At 38.4% G+C, this 19,677-nt stretch overlaps 1 protein-coding gene across 2 annotated transcripts in view; it reads right to left on the bottom strand.

The window, feature by feature from the left end:
* The window catches only part of LOC126183550 (sarcosine dehydrogenase, mitochondrial), a 270,038-nt gene that overhangs the window by 138,018 nt on the left and 112,343 nt on the right, over positions 1 to 19,677 (bottom strand). For both annotated transcript variants that reach the window (XM_049925625.1, XM_049925627.1), the window contains exons 5-7: positions 11,924 to 12,136; positions 11,714 to 11,837; positions 5,377 to 5,582 (exon numbers count right to left, since the gene is read on the bottom strand). In XM_049925625.1, coding sequence (XP_049781582.1) covers positions 5,377 to 5,582; positions 11,714 to 11,837; positions 11,924 to 12,136 — 543 coding nt within the window. The remainder of the gene's footprint in view (positions 1 to 5,376; positions 5,583 to 11,713; positions 11,838 to 11,923; positions 12,137 to 19,677) is intronic.

Genomic DNA, 19,677 nt, shown 5'->3' on the forward strand with positions numbered 1-19,677 from the left:
GTATGTAGATGAAAGTGTAGATGTAGCTGTTGAAAGCCTGGTCACACACTGGAGACCAGACAAACTAAGAATCCTTCCATAGAAGGAGGTAGAGAAGGTGTGCAATTATGGCCTCCCCAAGAATGAACCAGTGGTAAAAGGCAATTTTACCCAGGGAGGGCTGCAGTTCTTGCAGTGATAAGGGATGTGGCAGCACTGTAATTGGCCCTGACAGTACTCAATATGTATTAGATGCCCTGCCATGATATGGCGTGGTCCAGATACTCAAGAGACAGTTGGAAAAAATCTGGACTTCTGCAGACTGCAACACAGATCCACTGGGCATAGTTTATGAAAAACACCCCAGAGATTGTACAGGAGATAGGTGGAGGAGGAGGAGATTAGTGTTTAATGTCCTGTTAACAAAATGGTTGTTAGAGATGGAGCTCTGGCTTGGATTAGGAAAGGGTGGAGAAGGAAATAAACCATCCCCTTTCATAGGAACCGTCTTAGCATTTGTCTTAATCGATTTAGGAAAATTATAGGAAACCTAAATCAGGATGGACAGAATCAGGTTTTAACTGTCATCTACAGGTGGTCACTCATAGAGCATCCAGTGATGACAATGTCATCCACATAGTTGAGACAGTAGAGAATAGTGGACATGATCTGATCCAGATAATGCTGAAAAACTGTGGGGGCACTTGCCACCACAAACATCAAAAGTTATTATTGATACCGTCCAAAAGGAACATTAAAAATTATGATGCACGTGGACTCCTCATCCAATGTAACTGGTGATAAACTTTGGAATGATCAAGTTTGGAGAAGAATTGACCCCCTGCTAAATCTGTGAACAGCTCATTTGGACATGGGAATGGATATGTGTCAACCATGCATCGTGAATTCATGGTGACCTTAAAATCACTGCAAAGTCAGAATTGACCAAAAGGTTTCCTCACAATAATAAGGGGTGTGGCTCATTCACTAGAGAAAATCAGAACCACAACCACAAGAGATACAAGCTGGTCCGAAAGTCAGAATTGACCAAAAGGTTTCCTCACAATAATAAGGGGTGTGGCTCATTCACTAGAGAAAATCAGAACCACAACCACAAGAGATACAAGCTGGTCCAGCTCCACCTTGACTTTGGAGCACAAGGCTACAGGAATCTGCCTCAGATGAAATAATCTATGACGAGCCAATTGCTTCAAGGTTATGTAGGCTTGAAAGTCTGTGGTACACCCTAGGCCTTCCACAAAGATACCCTGAAATTCTGAGCACAGAGATTCCAGTGATTGATAGGGGTCTTCAGCAGATACCAACAGCATGGAGTCCATTAGGAAAAGCCAAAGGCCAGAAAGGCAACAAACCAGAAAAGGTTTGCTGAACTAGCATCATGGATGACAATAAAGACAATAGACTGTATTACTGATCTATGGATAATGTCAACCACGAACTGGCCAAACACAGGAAATTGTTGTTTACCATATCCCTGTACAAGCCTCTTTGCCAGTGACAGTGGTGGAGAACTGAGGTCTGAATACCGTATTTACTCGAATCTAAGCCGTACTCGAATCTAAGCCGCACCTGAAAAATGACACTCGAAATAAAGGAAAAAAAAATTTCCCGAATCTAAGCCGCACCTGAAATTTGAGACTCGAAATTCAAGGGGAGAGAAAAGTTGTAGGCCGCACCTCCAAATCGAAACACAGTTGATCCATTGTAATATGAGACACAATTTAGGTCGAATGAATGACGATACAGCTGCAGTAGTTTGGTTCGAGTCGTAAGCTTAGCAGTTAAGCTTTACCACGTAGCCATTGCTATGCGTCAGGCGCTCCATCCGTATTTATACGGGTGCCCTTCCTTTTTCACGTGCTTCGTCTGGTTTGAATCGATTGCTTATTTTGCTTTGATCTGATAAGTGCCGTTTTCTTTGTTACAGGTGAAGACTGCTATTTGTTGTTACTTACACTGCTGCTTTCTTTGATAATGATAAACAAGAATCAAATAATAGACTGTGTATGATAGAACATGTTCTGAACGAGAGTTGGGCGAAAATTTTTCCCCGTTTGAAAATCTTTGCGGCCGCTTCTTTATTACATCAAATTCTGCACAGAAATTAGAGTCATCTTAGATTTAGAAATCTAGTCAATTGCTGTGCTTCATTTCTGACTGTATCACTATTAGGCATAAGAATAATACGAATATAAACATGACACGATACGTATATTCTTCCACGTTTGCTGTTGTCTCACTCTAGTTTCGTAGTTTATTAGGCAGACAGGATTTAAATGAGATAGCAGCAAACATGAAAGAATACATGGCAAAATGTTTATATTCATATTATTCTTATGGTGAAGAGAATACTGTATGTGATTCAAATTTCATCAGGTTCCTATTAGCAATCATCACTTCTCACAGGTAGGAAAAAATTCAGAACGTAGAGTTGGCCATATTGACAAACATCCCAAACAGTCTTGCCAGTCAGATTTTCGTAGTACACTGAAATTGTGCTACATTTGAAGATGAACAATACGGAATTTGTATTTACTTCGTTGGATAATGTATGGAAATGCAGTGGTCGAAACTCGCGGCGGAGAAAAAAAGCTCGTCTTCAACTTTTTTTTTTAAATTTATTTACTGACGCAGAGGTTTTGGCACCAGTATTTATCTTTGTGCCTACAAAGCATGCCTGCGTAGCGCTACATATAATCGATGGTAGAAGTTAGTTGTGGCGGCATGTACCAACATTTTTCATAACTTCCGCTTGCTTTGCACTCGATTCTAAGCCACAGGCGGTTTTTTGGATTACGAAAACCGGAAAAAAAGTGCGGCTTAGATTCGAGTAAATACGGTATGTTTGGGCATTAAGCAGGGAAATTGACGTGCCGGCATCTAGCTTCAGATGCAGCTGTCATGAGAAGACTGAAACTCTGATAAAAAGTTTCATGAAATCCTGCTTGGGAATCAGCCCTAATGATGACACTTCTTGGATATCCATATCCACATTCTCTGATGCTGCATTCTGTGCAGTTGAGTGGCAGACTAACACAGTGTGACCTATTTTCAGACACTAATGATAGACAGCACAGTACTGGGGACACTGTGATCTACCATGTTAGGTGTAAGAAGACGCACATGACTACAACAGTGAGTGGAGGCTGGAACATTGTTTACGTGTTGTGTTGAAGCTGTGCGATCTGTCAGCTTGTATTGCCATGACGTCATCCCCCCCCCCCCCCCCCCCCCTAAGGATGCAGAGCATGCAGCTGCGCCACCTGGTACTACCACGACATCACACCATGCATCCAGCTGCTGACCAGTGCCGTGTGAGGCCTCATACAACTGAGCAATGGGCAATCCTTATTCAGTGGAGGGGTTTTCTAATTGGATGGCCCTTTGCCAGACTTCCTTATCCAGGGTGGAGCAGATGATAACATCATGAACCATGACACCTGTGTACAACTCTTTTGACTTGGCTGTAACACAATGACATTGCAACTAAAGCCATGGAGGGTCAGGGCCCAGGCACAATAAGACAGATGGGGCCGCATCTTGCAGTGATAGAATTCAACCCTAGTAACCACAATGTGCATGCAGCAGCAATAATAGGAAGACAACAATGAGCATAAATTGTCAAAGACAATGAGGAATGTTCTTGCAATGGGGTCAACTGTTGCAACACCTGATACAAGGTGGGAAGAATCCATGAAAAAAACAGAGCATGACATACCTCCAAATCCATAACATGGGAGGTGTGAAAATATTGTTTTAGGCAATGTTTGTAGTATCATATGGTGGAAACAGAGGAGGAAACATAGCCAGAGACAAATGAGTAGAGAGTAACGCTGGCACAGCCTGCCACATGACCATAAGAAGTTCCAACTCTTGTTGCACCAACGTTTGAAACAGACACTTCATGTCACAACAAGATGCGAAAAGCAACCACACAACAAAACACATGAAAAAAATGACCCTACATACCACCAATGTGTTCTGACCACATGAACACACATATAATAACAGACAAAACACTTTATTATGTCTATAATACTTGTACAAGAAAACACTTGCCACCGAGTGGCTCACTACAAGTCTACATAGGTCGAATGTCAACATGACTGAGAATGAGGCTGACCGGGAACAAATATAAGCTGTCAACCAGCTGGTAGAGTGCACTGCACACAGGTTACAGGTACAGCCAAGAGTGTCAGCCTCTACTGATGCTAGCATCTTCCGACTTCTACGACACGCCATACAACTGCATGCCCAGACTGTGGGTGCTGAGTCTACACTGGTCACTACAGGTGTGTACTATAGTTATACATAACATATGTTTCTGCACATTATTTATACTCTTCATGAGAATAAAGTGAAATACAGCCAATCAGTTGCAGAAATGAAACATTTATTCAAACCCCTTGACCTAAGTTTCAATGTCATTAAAAAGTCGTCTTCAGAAGGATCAATGGTTACACCTACCACAGTTAACATTGTATATCTAAGGAAATCCAAACTTTTGGTATAAGTTGAAGAGAAAAACTCTTCTCCTGTCCATTCAAATAACAAATTCCTCCAGGAAACTGGAATTGTTCCCATCCAAGTGGCACCACACACTGCATACTTAAATCCCATAGATCGGATCTGGATACTTATAAGGAATAATATACATAGCTATAATGTGTCAAGCAGCACTCTTTGAACTAAAAAATAAAATAAAATAAAAAATAAAAAGAAAAAAAAACTTATGGGTGCTGTGACATTAGATGACTGGAGAAAAGCAGAATGTCACATTAAAACAATGTGTGATCACTACTGGAAGAGAGAAACTGAGAATATCAGTTTGTTTGGATCTGAGTGAAGGGTCATCATTGTTGTCTGTGACTGAACTCACAACCAACAAATTGATCAATTACTAATAACTGATTTCTGCGCTTCTGGAAACAGTCAGGTCAACATTATGTAGGGCATTGCAGTATAGACAGGAGGAATGTGACAGTGCATCACTTGTAAAAATTCTGGAGTGTAGACTCCTTATTTGTTTCTCAGATGAAAATGTAATGGTGATGTTGCCCTGGCGAGGCACCCATTTGACTTTGTTGGGCAATACCATATAACTTCACCAACACATCCAAAAATAACAACAACAAAACTGAACCTATGGCAAATGTATTCAGGCAAAATAATAATAATAATAATAATAATAATAATAATAAGGCGATAGTCATATGTCTTATGTCATACCAAACATTGATATCAAAATGTCACTAAAACAGAAAAGCATATCATTCATAAAATCGGTAACATAGTCACAGACCTTATCCAGTTACATGTAACATATTTAAATTTAAGTTAAACAATGTCATTCCACAATATATTTTATTCTATTACCTTGTCCAACATGACAGGATTTGATTCATAACCACCCATACAGAGAGAACTTCCTTGTATGCGAAAGTATATAGAACCATCATGATCTCGAACATTTGGTAGCCCCTTCACACCATCTATTCCCTCTGATACTACATAAGCATGTTTCATTGGCAGCAGTGGAATTGGTAGATTAACAAGAGATGAAATTTCTCGTGACCAAACACCTGTTTGAAAAATACACATACTAAATCACCAAGTGACTAAAAAATGAGCAGTTATTTATTTGTTATTCATATACAAATGCAAGATTTTTTTAAATGCGGATGCATGTTAGAATTTGTGTCACAGCTTTTTGGCATCTATTTATAAAATACAATCTGCCTCAATTACTTATAAATAATATTGTTGAAACAAAGATAATCTATCCCTCTGAGAGATATTCTTTAATATTGAAAATGCACTTATTAGTAAGGTACTCCATCAAAACCAACTCACAAGTGGTATTCTTTCACTTTTTATATACAGTACTTTGAAAGTTCGTTAAACAATTTAATCCCCATGTGCTAGGGTCTGCATATTTTATGTTATGACTTGCCAGATGACAATCACAATCTCTCCTAGAGTTGTAGATATCTACATAGCTGTTTAATCTTTTTTTACTGTCTGTATCTTAAAATTGGTAGCAAAGTTTCAGAAATATATTGATCACATTGTAAATAATTTCTTAATCCTGAATGTCCCTTTACATGTCGTGTTATATATGAGGTTGCGCAAAATCCTTAATAATTTTTTCAAATAGTCAGTACTCTATTTATTTGCTTGGCTGTAGCACACTTCCATACTTCAATTCCATATTCAAGGAGCCATATTTCATGGACTATAAGATGCACTTTTTTCTTCAAAAAATTGCTTCCAAAATTCAGGTGCACCTCATACTCAAAATTAATATAAAAATGTCCAGCATTTGATTTAAAATTCCAACCAGTCTTAAAAATGGCCATAAATCTGATGCCACACAAAACCTATCTCTATCTGGTAAACTGGATTCAGCTAGCAGCTGTGGTGCACCAATGCAATGAACATGAGTTGCGGGGATTCACAGGCTTGCTAACATTCTCTCCTTCTGGCCCTGCCATCACAAAACCAGAACACTGTCCAGCCTATGATGCATCATTGCAGTCTATGTTGCCAATGAATATGAATTGAAAGTGATTTGTGTTATTGTTAACAGTACAATATTTTTGTTAGTTCCTAGTTTCATAATAGAAAAAAGAAAATGTATTCATATGATGCAGGCTATAAATTGAAAGTAACAGCATATTCAGAAGAACATGGAAACAGAGCAGCTGAATGGCACTTCAGCCCCCTACCAACAGAGAAAAACATTTGTGGTTGGGGAGCTGGTAAAGAAGAATTGAAAAAAATTAGGAAGACTAAATGTGCAAATAGAGGACTGAATGCAAAATGGTCAAAACTAGAAGATGACATACTGAAATTGATTCAAGGACACCACCAAAATGGCAGTGTAATTAATACAAAAATGATTCAAATGCACACTCGTAAGCTGGCACTGCAGTGGAACTCCACAGACTTTAAGGGTGGAGTTGGTTGGTGCTACACGATAATAAACCATCATGGACATAGTATGTAAACCAAAACCAAAATATCTCAGAAAATGCCTCAAGAGTATGAAGAGAAAATATTGTCCTTCCCTAGCTTTATTATTCAAAAGCAAAAGATAACCAGAGTGGAACTAAGCCAAATAGCTAATACAGGTGAAACTCCTCTGAGATATGATGTGACGAGTAACAGAACAGTTGCCATGAAAGGTGCTGAAACTGTAACTATAAAAACAAGTGGACATGAAAAAATGCACTACACTGTTGTTCTTTCATGTTATGCATACAGTACTCAACTTAATCAAATGATCATTTTGAAGTGCAAAACAATGCCAAAATCTTCTTAAATGCCACCAGGTGTTGTTGTTACGTACATGATGGGGATCTGATAGACAAGACTAGTATGAAATTATGGATTAACAGAGTGTGGGAGAGAAGGTAAGGTACTTTGTTAAAGATGAGTTCTCTTCTTGTGCTAGATCAGTTTAGTAGTCATTTGGAAAATTCTGTGAAAGAGAAGTTGAGACAGGGAAATACAGAGCTTTCTGTTATTCCAGGATGACTTACTTCACAGTTGCAAACTCTTGATGTCTTGATAAATAAACAGTTTAAAGTGTAAATGAGAAAGAAATGGAACAATTGGATGATGGATGAAACTCAAGATGAATTCATGCCAAAGGGAGACTTAAAATGACATACAATCAAACAAGGGTGTCAGTGGGTAAAATGGTCTTGGTCTAGAGTGAGAGAAGACATTATTGTTAAATCTTTCAAGAATTGCATCATAATTAACACTCTCAATGGCAGTGAAGATCATCTTATATGAGATGTTCAAAAAATAGTGTTGAACAATTGGAGAGGTGGTAGTACTCATTGAAACACAAAAAAATAAGTCCAATAAATGTGAGTCCAGAAATGCATACTTGCCAAGATAAACATGTGTTTATGGGAAGGGCTGTGTTATGCTTGGTTGTGGATATCAGCACAGTCATTGCATTGGTGTTCCATCAAATGTGTTGGCACAGTATTATGATGTCTTGCTCATAGTACTCTACCTACCATTAGGTGGTCTGCCGGCAGTTGTGTAGTGTGAGTCATGTTGTAGCCTACATTAGTATTTGTCATATTTGTGTGTCTTACTGTACAGTGCTTTCAACCCTGAGTACATATCATGGTGTTTTATTTTCTTCCAAATACAGATTCACTTATGTGTTTACTGTTATTGTGCTGTTTGTACATACAAATGGTGTAGTACATTTACATTTTCTCTCTTAAACCAGCTGTTAACAATGGAAGCCTACTACTTCACAAATGAAATCACAGGTCTGATATTATGCTATGGTTTATGAAATGGACATAGTCTGTGAGTCCATGCTCTCTATGCTGAAAAATATCCATAATGCAGAGTGCTCTCTGATAAACTGTTCAGCTGACTTTTCCAGCATCTTAAAGACACAGGTACCCTTGCACCTCAGAAGACTGACAGTGGACTGCCCTGCACAGTCCAAATGCCTGACATGGAGGAGCATGTGCTATGTTTCATGTAAGAAACCCCTGGGACCAGTGTGGGATGATTAGCACCAGCAGAAGGCATGTCTCACACTTTTATCTGGGAAGGTACTTCATGAAAAATTGCTGTTCCCCTATAATCTACAGTGTGTTCAGGCCTTAAGGTGGCAAGATGATCATGGCAGATGGCAGTTCTGTCAATAGCTGTTGCAGAAGTGTGCTGCAGATCCACTGTTCACATCCAGGATTTTATTTACTAATGAGGCAAGGTTCACAAGAGATGGTGTTGTGAATTTCCATAATCAGCATGTATTGGCAGATGTAAATCCCCAAGCAATTCAGGCAGGAAAGAGGGCATCAACAACGATTCTCAGTTAACATATGAGCAGGCATACTTGGCAATAGATTAATAGGGCCATATGTGTTACCACAAAGGTTAACTGCAGTGCATTATCTGGGATTTCCTGTTCATGTATTGCCTACCTTGCAGAAGGCTGTGCCAGTGTTGCAACAAATACAAATGTGGTTCATGCATGAACGCACACCAGCACACTTTTGTCACTGTGTGTATGAACATCTGACACAGACATCTCAGGACTGCTGGATTGGTCGGGGAGAGGTTGGGGGGGCTCACCTTGGCCTGCTCATTCCCCTAGGCTTTTGGTTATGTGGATACATGAACAAATTGGTCTACGCCACACCAATCAGTGATTGGCGGTCACTACAGGGTGCATCTTCGATGCATGCCAGCAGGTACAACAGCAACCAGGTATACTTCAAAGGGTGTGTCATTTCTTACACTGGAGGTCAGAGGAGTGCACTGTCATGAATGGACACTATATTGGACACCTCCTGTAAACACGTTTATCGCAGAAAGTGTGCATTTCCAGACCCATCTTTATTGTACTTATTTTTCTTGTTTCAATGAGTACTACCACCTCTCAAAGTATTTGACACTTTTTTTGAACACTCTTTATATGAAGAGGACAACAATGAAGAAGAAGAAGAAGAAGGAGGAAGTTCAGATGACAATTTGTGTGTATTTTAAAGGTCAGTTCGGTTTTATAAACTACAAATTGTTGTTAGTCTGGTTTTGCATCGAATGATAAAAATGGTAAAAATGTTATTTTTTAAAAAAATTCTGAAAAATTAAGGTGTGTCTTGTAGTCCTAAAATATGGTATGGATATGTCAGTGCAAAATACACCATTTCCATTTGATTATAATTCAAAAATTGCAACCTTGTTCTCATGCATGAACTGATTATCTCAGTTTTGGCATAAAAGATCAATGTAATGATCCCTAGACAGAGGACAGTCTAATGTTAGACCAAGGAAGGCAGTTGCAACATCTAATTTTATTTCCGTACTATCATCAGACACAACGCTCCATGGCACTCCATCAGTTTAGTGGTTCAGTTGAAAGTACAATAAACTCATTCTATTAATGTTTAGGCATAAGTAATTCCTTTTGAAACATTTTCTCTTTTAACTTTCACAAACTGAAGGTTTCTTTTCAATGAAATGCTTTTGTATATATGACAACAACATTCTGGTAATGATGTTACTAACATTTTGACAACAGATTGCAGGATGCAAACCTCTTGTCACTTTCACAACAAAACTGCTCACAGTCTGAAAAGGAAGTTCTCTCAAAATGAAGCTCTCACCATCATCTGTGGCACTTTAAAATTCTGTAACTGTTTGGGGGAGTATTTAATTTGGTATGTTATGATGTTACAAGACGTAAGCCTTACACATAAAATGGTCAAAGAATGGGAGGTTTTATTGAATGATATGTAAACAATAAGCTGCATCATAGTTGAAGACCAGACAGATAAACAAGAGCTGTGGCATGGTCCACAAGACCAAAGAAAGCTGAGCAGATGTTGAGTAGGCACCTGAGATGCCATTCTGAGGACATCACCTAGATTTCCCTATGGCAGAAGGGTATGAAACTGAGCCACTTCAAGGCTATTGACACTGAGCACCATAAAAAGATTCTGACTGTATCAAAAACTAAAGCACACATGTTAACCAAAAATACAAAAATCACTTCAAGTAAACCTATAGAAAATCTAATGACAGTGTTTAAATCACTATAAAGAGATGAGTTCAGTAAAATATCATCATGTTTGTACAATAAATATTACTAAAGTTATTGGCATTTATATATGAAATTGTTTCCAACAACTGTAACAAAAGCAACAAATTTGCTACAATTTCATACTGTGCCGCATCTGATAGCACTTAGAGTCAGCTACAAAATAAGTACATTTGCTGCAGTACAGAAGAGACTAAGTAATTTTTACAAATAAAATGTTGTATAAGTTATGTCTATGAGCCAAAACAATGTGTTTTCTACATTTACACTAAAAAATTAGCATCAGAATATACTGGTGACCTTACTACCCCAATTTATTTATATGTATTTAATGTGAAAATTTGGTAATATAATGTTGTAAGACTGTCAGTTGATCGAAGCAGTGTGCAGGGGCATGAAGAACAAGGATGTGAACGTGACTATTTCTGCAGCTCCAATTTGTAGTGAAAATTCTTTGTCCAAACAGGCCTCTAAAGGCCCAATGGTACCAACTGACCACTGTCGTTCTCAGCTGATAGACATCACTGGATGCAGATATGGATGGGCATGTGGTCAGCACATTGCTCTCCTAGCCATTGTCAGTGTTTATGATCAGAGCCACTACTTTTCAATCAAGTAGCTCCTCAATTGTCCTCACAAGGTCTGAGTGACCCTGCATGGCAACAGTGGGTGGCAGACCAAGACAGTCATCCATCCAAGTGCTTGCCGAGTCTGGCAGCACTTCAGTGATCTGACAGGAATCAGTGTTACGACTGTGGCAAGGCTATTGGCTGTGTAACATAAAATAGTTATATGAAAGTGTGATTTCAACTATATATAAAACTATCTGAGAAACCTAGCATTGCCTAGATATTTATTTACTCCATTCTTCTATTAGTGCTTCTCTTCCTCATCTATTCTCTTCCATCTCCCCCCTCCCCTCTCTCTATCTACTTCCTCCTCCCCCTTTCTTCATCCATTATAGTGTCAGTTCCTTTCTTGAAAATCATAACACACAAACAGTGATAACACAGTATGCAGTTGTAGTATTCCACTAGCTGCAGACACTTGGCAGACAAATAATGTGAGTGTATAATTATTTGAAACAGAAACTGAAACTGAATAGCAACTAGATGACAAACTTACCACTGCAATTCACCACACAGTCAGTTCTGATTGTCCCATATGGTGTGATGACTCCAGAAACTTTTTTAGATCCAAAGTTATTTTTCCCTCGCAATATCTTAGTTACAGGACAATTTTCTATAAGCTGTTGAATCATAGAAGAAAAGTATTAAAATCTGCTCTAATTGTGCATATCTTCTGTAACTACAAAGTTGCCAAAGAAAAGATTACCTTAGCACCTGCTTGTACAGCAGTTCGTGTAAGGGCTGTACAAAGCATAGACGGGTCAACAGTCCCATCACCAGGAGAGTATAGACTTCCATGTACTACTTTCTCATTTATCAGAGGAAAAATCTTTTTTGTTTCTTCTGCAGACAGTATACTGGACTCAATGCCAAAGCTGTGGCCTACTGTAGCTAAACGTCTATATTCCTCCAGTCTTTCCTGTAACAAATAAAAAAGGTTTTAATTTTATCCAATGAGCTCCTCTTTCTCTCAACACAACTAATTGTTTAGTATTCTACAAAGTCCCTGTGTTCCCTATCCCCCTTCTCATAGTTTCTTCTTTTCCAAGAGTCTCTAATTTACTTTTGTTGTGCATACCTATAAACCCTTCGCTTCTTAAGTACTCATTTAGTTTTTTTTTTTTTTTTTTTTTTTTTTTTTTTTTTTTTTTTTTTTTTTTTTATATGTAGTCATCAAACGATGAGATTTGCAATGACATATTTAATAATACATAACATTATGTTTATATACAATGGCTAATAAATAATTTATATTATATCAACTTTGATAAATTACAGACTATATAATAAGGTAATTTTTTTTATGATTACTTACAAAGCTTTATATCTGTTTCTGACTTACAATTTCTGTTTTTCAGTAAAAGTTATTTCATACTCTACAGCAATTTTGTATGTTCTTTCACTTCTTTTATCCTATAATAGCTTGTAATATATGCTGACAAGTAGGCCTACAATTTGGTTTCATAGTATGGATATGGGAGTTTAAGGAGCTCAGAATCCTTTCAATGAATGCAGACACTTAATTATAAGAAATGATTTTAATTTTGTTTTAAATAAGTACCCAGTAGGCCTTCTTGTGCATTCTAGGAAATCCTTGTGTAACCTCAAGCCGCTGATTTATGGACTGCGATTGTGTGTGTGTGTGTGTGTGTGTGTGTGTGTGTGTGTGTGTGAGCGCATGCGTGCAGATGGTGTGCAGTGAGATATTTATTTTGGATAAGAGCATCACAACATGTCTCCCTGTACCCCAAACTAGGAATCAATTATTAGCTCTCTTGTGTACCATCAATATTCTGTTCAATTGCACATCAGCAATACAGCCCCTCAGCTCTGTTCAGTAATTTATAAATGGAAAAATCATGCCATAGTATATAAATCTCAGTGTTTTATTTCATACAATTTTGGTCAGTTGGCTATGCAAGTGTAATGCACTACTTATTTTTGTGCACACAAAATTTACATGAATTTCCCATTAACAGTTTTTTCATTGAAGTGTGAGCCAAAGAATTTACAGGGTAAATTGTCTACATCCGAAATTCTGCAAATATTGCTAATACTTTTCTACATCTGCTACATCTACACCCATATTTTGCAAACCATTGCGAAGATCTCACACAATACCAAAGAAATTCTGGTCATTTGTAAGAGCTGTTAGTGGCAGCAAAGTTAGTGTCCAGACACTCATAGGTGATTTTTTGAATGATTTCATGGTGCCTTCAGTTGCCATTCTTTTCATTTCATGAAAAATTGTACAATTTTGGTCTTAGGCCATTTTCAGGTATCTAAAATGGAAGCATTATACATTGGATAATTACTGGCACTTGTGATTTTGACATAGGAACAAGTCGTATCTGTAGATGTGCTGGCACATGATAACTTACTTTATGGATGCTGCTTTAGCAGTATATTATGCCATGTACGTCCTTACTACTATGACTGAATGTAATGCTCATAAAATAAATTAGAGAGGTTTATTGCTGTTGTAGGAGCATGTTACTTTTGACCAGTTTTTGCAAAGCTCTTACATATAAGGGCCATCTTTTAATGTGCATAACACTAGAAAGATCACATTTTACAGAAATTTGTTAATTAACCTACATATTCCTTTCTTCTCAACTACATGTAATTATATTTGTAGGTTAATTAACAATTTTCTGTAAAATAATTATAATGTTCTTATTGTTAAGTAATTTAAAACATGAACCTTACATGTAAGTGCTTTGCAACAACTGCTCAAAGTAACATGCTCCTAAAATAGCAAGAAACCTCTCTAATTTATTTTACTAGAAACTACACACCGTCATTGGAGCAAAGACATATATGGCATAATAAAAGTTATAATGGCATAATATAAGTTATAATGTGCCAAGTACATCAACAGATATGACTTGTTCCTCTGTCAAAATCACAAGTGTCACTAATGTATCAGTTTTTGATACTTAAAAGTGGCTTAAGACCAAAAATGTACAATCATACATGAAATAAAGAGAATGGCAACTGCAGATCCTATAGTTAAAATTATGACTAAAGGATGAGATGGGTACTGAAATTGAGGTCAGAAAAATAAAACCAGAAATGATGACCTCTGTTTTCAAATGTTCCTTTACAAAATAAAATCTATTAGTAATACCCCAATTTGATTTTCATACTACTGAAAAGATGAGTGAAATAAATATTAGTGTCAGTGTCATTGATAAACAGCTGAAATCATCCACACTGAACAGAGTCTGAGAGCCAGACAAAACACTAATCAGGCTCTATATTGAATTTGTGGCTAAGCTAACCCCTCCTTTAAGCACAAGATACCAAAGATCTATGGACAAAAAGGTGTGCTCAGAAATTGGAAGAAAGCACCCATCTATAAGAAGGGCAACAGGAGTGAGCCACAAAACTAATATCCAATATACTTGACATCTATTTGTTGTAGAATCTTAGAACACATACTGAGCTCAAATGTAATGAGGTATATCAAGTAGAGTGACCTCCTGCATGTATAACAGCATGGTTTTCGAAAATATCAGTCACATGAAATCCAACCCTCATAACATCCTGGAAGCGATAGATCAAGACAATCAGATATATGCAACGTTTGTTGACTTCTGAAAGGAATTTGACTCAGTACCATACATACACTTGTTACTGTAATGGCACAGACCACATATGGTGCCCAGAGCCATAATTAGTGCACAGCTGCTGTCTTTAGCCTCATTCAGTGATCTGCTGTCACAACAACCCCAACAGAAGCAGATGCTACTGCACTGTCCCCTTCTGCAATGCTACACCCACATCTGGGTTACTGACCAACTTTTGGGAAGCATCCTTGCTAGCCAAATGATTTAGCAAAATGGAGGAATGTGGTAGAGGCATGTCTTCCATGTGGTAAGCTACAGACAGCTGTATTTAAGCCCTGGACCAGCCAATTAGGTCACTTGCATGGCAGGGCTATGTTATGAAACCTATGGTGTGAGAGTTGCTGGTACAAGATTTACTGATGAAGTCATAATCAGGATGGCTGGGCCATGCTATGACACTCAGTCTGTGACAGTTTTTGCCATCATCCAAGGCATAAAGTGAGATCCAACCAGTTCTATGTTATGGACAACCGCCACCAACCACCATTGCTCTCCAAGTTGCAGCTCTGCGTTCATCACCCTGGGTAATACTGTTGGGTAGACCTGCCTAGCCCTGACCACTGCATCATTGCCCCACCATCCTGACAAAGCACCAGCTGTCTGCTGCAATGTAAATGTAGAAAAGCTCTATGCTACCATTTGCCACCATAGAAAACACTTGCATTGGCACATTTGCACCGTTGTACTCAAGTCTGAGGGTCAATGCCTGCTGCCTGTCACCTGCCTGCTGTAAACACTCTGCTCCATGTTTATTTTTGATTGGTACTAAAGAACTCTAACAATAGATCAGCTGCCTACATCACCTGCACCTCCACCTACATCCAGCAGATAGCTGCTTACTCACATTTACCTATCAACACCTGTTACACTATAAAAAGCACAATCATATGAAGTATCAAGTGAGATTTATACTGGATTAAAGATTTCTCAATGGGGTGGAGACAGCATTTTAACATTGATGGAGAGTCATCAGTAGATATAGAAATAACATAAGGTGTGTCCCAGGTAAGTGTGTTGGGGTCCTTATCATTTACATAGTGTATTAATGACCTTGCAAGCAATATTAATAGTAACACAAAGACTTTTCACAGATGATGTGGTTATGTATAATGAAGTAATTTCTGACAAAAACTGTATGAATGTTTAGTTATATCTTCATAAGATTTCAGAGTGGCATGAATGTTCAGGAATGTAAAATTACGCTCTCAGCTAAATTAAAAAATGTATTCTCCTTTGTATGAATGCAGAGTCTCATGGCAATAACATTGAATAAAACGTTCTTGGGTTTCCAACTGCATCAATTGCTTAAAACTGCACAAGCTTTCGGCCAAGCATTCCTTGGCCATTGTCAAGTGTTATGACTGCCAGTGGGCTGTTGGTTTGCCCTTATATACGCTAGCTGCCAGCTGTGACATCACTGGTGCCTGTGACATTGCCATATATGGGCATGTTTTGAGTCGGCGTTCGATGTACCCCTTCAACCGCACGATCGCTGGATCCCACGCAGCGCTGAGCTTCAAGCCACTGTCTCTATTTAGGGTGTTTGCAGTCATAACACTTGACAATGGCCAAGGAGTGCTTGGCCGAAAGCTCGTGTAATTTTAAGCTATTGACGCAGTTGGAAACCCGAGAACGTTTTATTCTATGTATTCTCCTATGATTGCAATATCCATGAGTCAAACTTGCAGTTAATCAACTTATACAGCTTGGCATAACAGCCTGTAATTATATGAAATGGAATGATCACATAGGTTCAGAAGATACTGAGTATATACAATGAAGGGTGGCATGAATGGTCATAAGTTTGTTTGATTCATTGGATGTCAGCAAGGAAATGTTGCAAAAGTAGAGTTGGTTGATTCTTCAAGATAGATGCAAATTATCCCACAAACATCTACTCACAAAATGTCAAGAACCAGAATTAACAGAAGAATCTACAGATATTCTTTGGCCACATGCACATCACTCCTGTAGTGACCATGAAGGCAAAATTTGGCCAATTACAAGATGTTCTGAGATATTGAAGCACACCTTCTTCCCACACTCCATACATATTTGCAGTGGGAAAAAATTCTAACATGTGGTGCCATTCTAAGTACCCTTTGTCATACACTTCACAGTGATTTGCAGAGTATGGATGCAAATGTAAATGTAGATGTAGAAGGTGTGACAGGTTTCTTATGACACAATATCATGTGATTTTCCTTAAAATTTCTTTGTTGGATTATTTAGCCTGATATTGTAAGAGGTAATCAAAAAGTTTTCATTTGAGAGTAGTGCTGCAGCATATATGCAACCCAGCGTGACTCTGATGTGAATATATAAGCACCAACATTTAGGCAAGAAGTAGTATGTAGCCTTTGAACTGAAAATATTTGATCATCCATTGTATATGGACCCCCTTAATGTGTGGGCAATGGGATTTGAGTGTTCGAATGAAGTGGAGGGCTACACTGGTGGTAGTCTTACTGCTGGCAGGGTCTCCCAAGCCATTCAGGAATCCACAGAGGATCCAGACAAAGTGTTTCTCACAACATCCAGTCTAGAATCCTATCCTTTCCTTTTCCTCTCTGTGACTGTGCAGTAGCAGGCCCAGTCCCCTAATGTGGGCAGTGGAAGCTCCTTGGTTACCAGGACAAAAGTGATGCATGTAGGCCTCACTGCAGAGCGAAGGATAGCATTCTGTAGTTGAGGTAAAGACAAGCTACCTAAGGGATAAGGCCCTGAAATAAAACTTTGGCAAGTGTCCAGGCCATGCAGTGGCAGGCCACTCTTGGGGAGGGGGGGGGGGGGGGGGGGCTGTGGGCTGATTGCCTGCACAAACAAAAAAATCCAAATCACAGAAACTAAAGGAGAAATAGCCAAATGGAGCTTAATAATGTGATCTTGGCCTGAAAAAGAAAACCCATATTGGGCTTTGGGATGTAAGAACATTGAGAGAGGTGGGAAGGGTAAAACAGGCTGAAAAATGGATGGAGAACTGTAGACCGGGTGTATTGGGACTGAGTGGAATATGGTGGCCAGATTCTGGGGAAGTTGAAATACAAAACAGTGGTCAGCTACTTACCTAGGCCAGACAGTGAAGATGTTATGTGTAAGAACAGTATAGGACTCTTACTATTTAAAAACTGTAAAATGGGTTTACTATTGATGAAACCAGTGTCAGAAAGGATAAATGCATGCTTTAGAACAAATGTGCAAAGTATCACTGTAATTCAGTGCTACACACCTACTGAAGTGGCTAAAGAAGAATTAAATGATATGTTTTGTACAGAGCTAAATGGAGTCCTTATGCAAACTCATCGTAGAGACACAAAAATTTTAATGGGAAACTTGAACACAAAATTTGGTTCAGGAAACAAAGGGCTTGAACACATCATGGGTGTACACAGCATTGGGAACAGAAATGCAAATGATGAACTGCTGATAGATATGTGCACTGAGCATGACCCAATCACTGGAGTTGCACTGTATCCACATCGCAACTACCGTTAAGATAACATGGGTCTTGTCAAATCATGTTACTGAAAATCAGATAGATCACATAGCTGTAAGCTGCAAGTTACAACACTCTCTACTAAATGTCAGAAATAAGAAAGGAGCAGACATCAGAATTGACTGCCTCCTAGTTTCGGCTGAGTTCGGATTGAAGATAGTGGCAAACAGAACAAATCAACCACATCAGCAAAGAAATAGATGCGATAATGTTAAAAGACCAACATATGTAAGAAAAATTTGTTCTTGAACAGCAAAACAGATTCCAGGTACTCTCAAACAAGAACTTTATGCATGAATGAATTAAAACAGGTAGGCAAAAACTTAAAGATAGGTATCTAGATGTTGAAGAGAACATATTAGGATTTAAGACACATGAAAGGGAAGAATGGATCCCTGATGACATATGAAATAAAATTAGCTGCAGGAAAGAACTATAAAAAAAGTTAAATTTTTTTAAGACAAGAGAGCAGAAGAGTGAGACATAAAATGAAAACATGGAGGCAAACAAAAAACTGTAAAGAAGATAAGGCAAGGTCACAGGAAATGGATATATAAGCAGACATAGCTAGCAAAAGAGGCAGCAAGACAAGGAAATAAGAAGGGCCTGTACAATATCACCAAACAACTCTCAATGAAGAGCTTTAGACATGAAGGACCAGTTAAGAGTAAGGATGGTGCGATAATCACAAACCCAAACCATCAGGCATACTATAGAGATGGGAGAAGCATTTCATGGAGTTGTTAAACCATAAAGGCAACCAAGAAGAACAGTGAGGGATGTTCCAGAGGAATTCAAAGCAGATTAAGATATAAATTTGCAGTGTCCCACAATGGGCAAAATTAGGAATGCTTTGAGAAGCCTAAAAAATGTGAAGGCTCCAGGCCTAGACAACACAGCACCAGAGCTGTTAAAAGCCAATATTGAAAGTAGCATTAAAATGATCCACACTTTGCTGAAGCATATTTAGCTAGAAGATAAATCCCAAAGGAGTAAAAAAGTGGATTGGTGGTAAAGATTTAAAAAAAAAGGGAATTTGTCAGATTGTAACAACTGACGTGGTATTACACTGCTGTCAGTGCCTAGTAATGTCCTCAACAGAGTTATTTTTAACAGTATTAAAGATCCAATTGAAAATCACCTGTATAAAGAACAAACTTGTTTTTGGGAAAATGCAATACTGTTGACCTTATTAATACTCTTAGAATCATATTAGAGCAAAACAAAGAAAACCAGGTGACCATGTAACTGGTTTTCATTGACTTTGAAAAGGCCTTTGATTCCTTGACACATCAAGTGCTGTGGCATGTGTTGTGGAAATACTGTGTACCA

The sequence above is a fragment of the Schistocerca cancellata genome, chromosome 4, assembly GCF_023864275.1.
Source record: "Schistocerca cancellata isolate TAMUIC-IGC-003103 chromosome 4, iqSchCanc2.1, whole genome shotgun sequence".
NCBI lineage: Eukaryota > Metazoa > Arthropoda > Insecta > Orthoptera > Acrididae > Schistocerca > Schistocerca cancellata.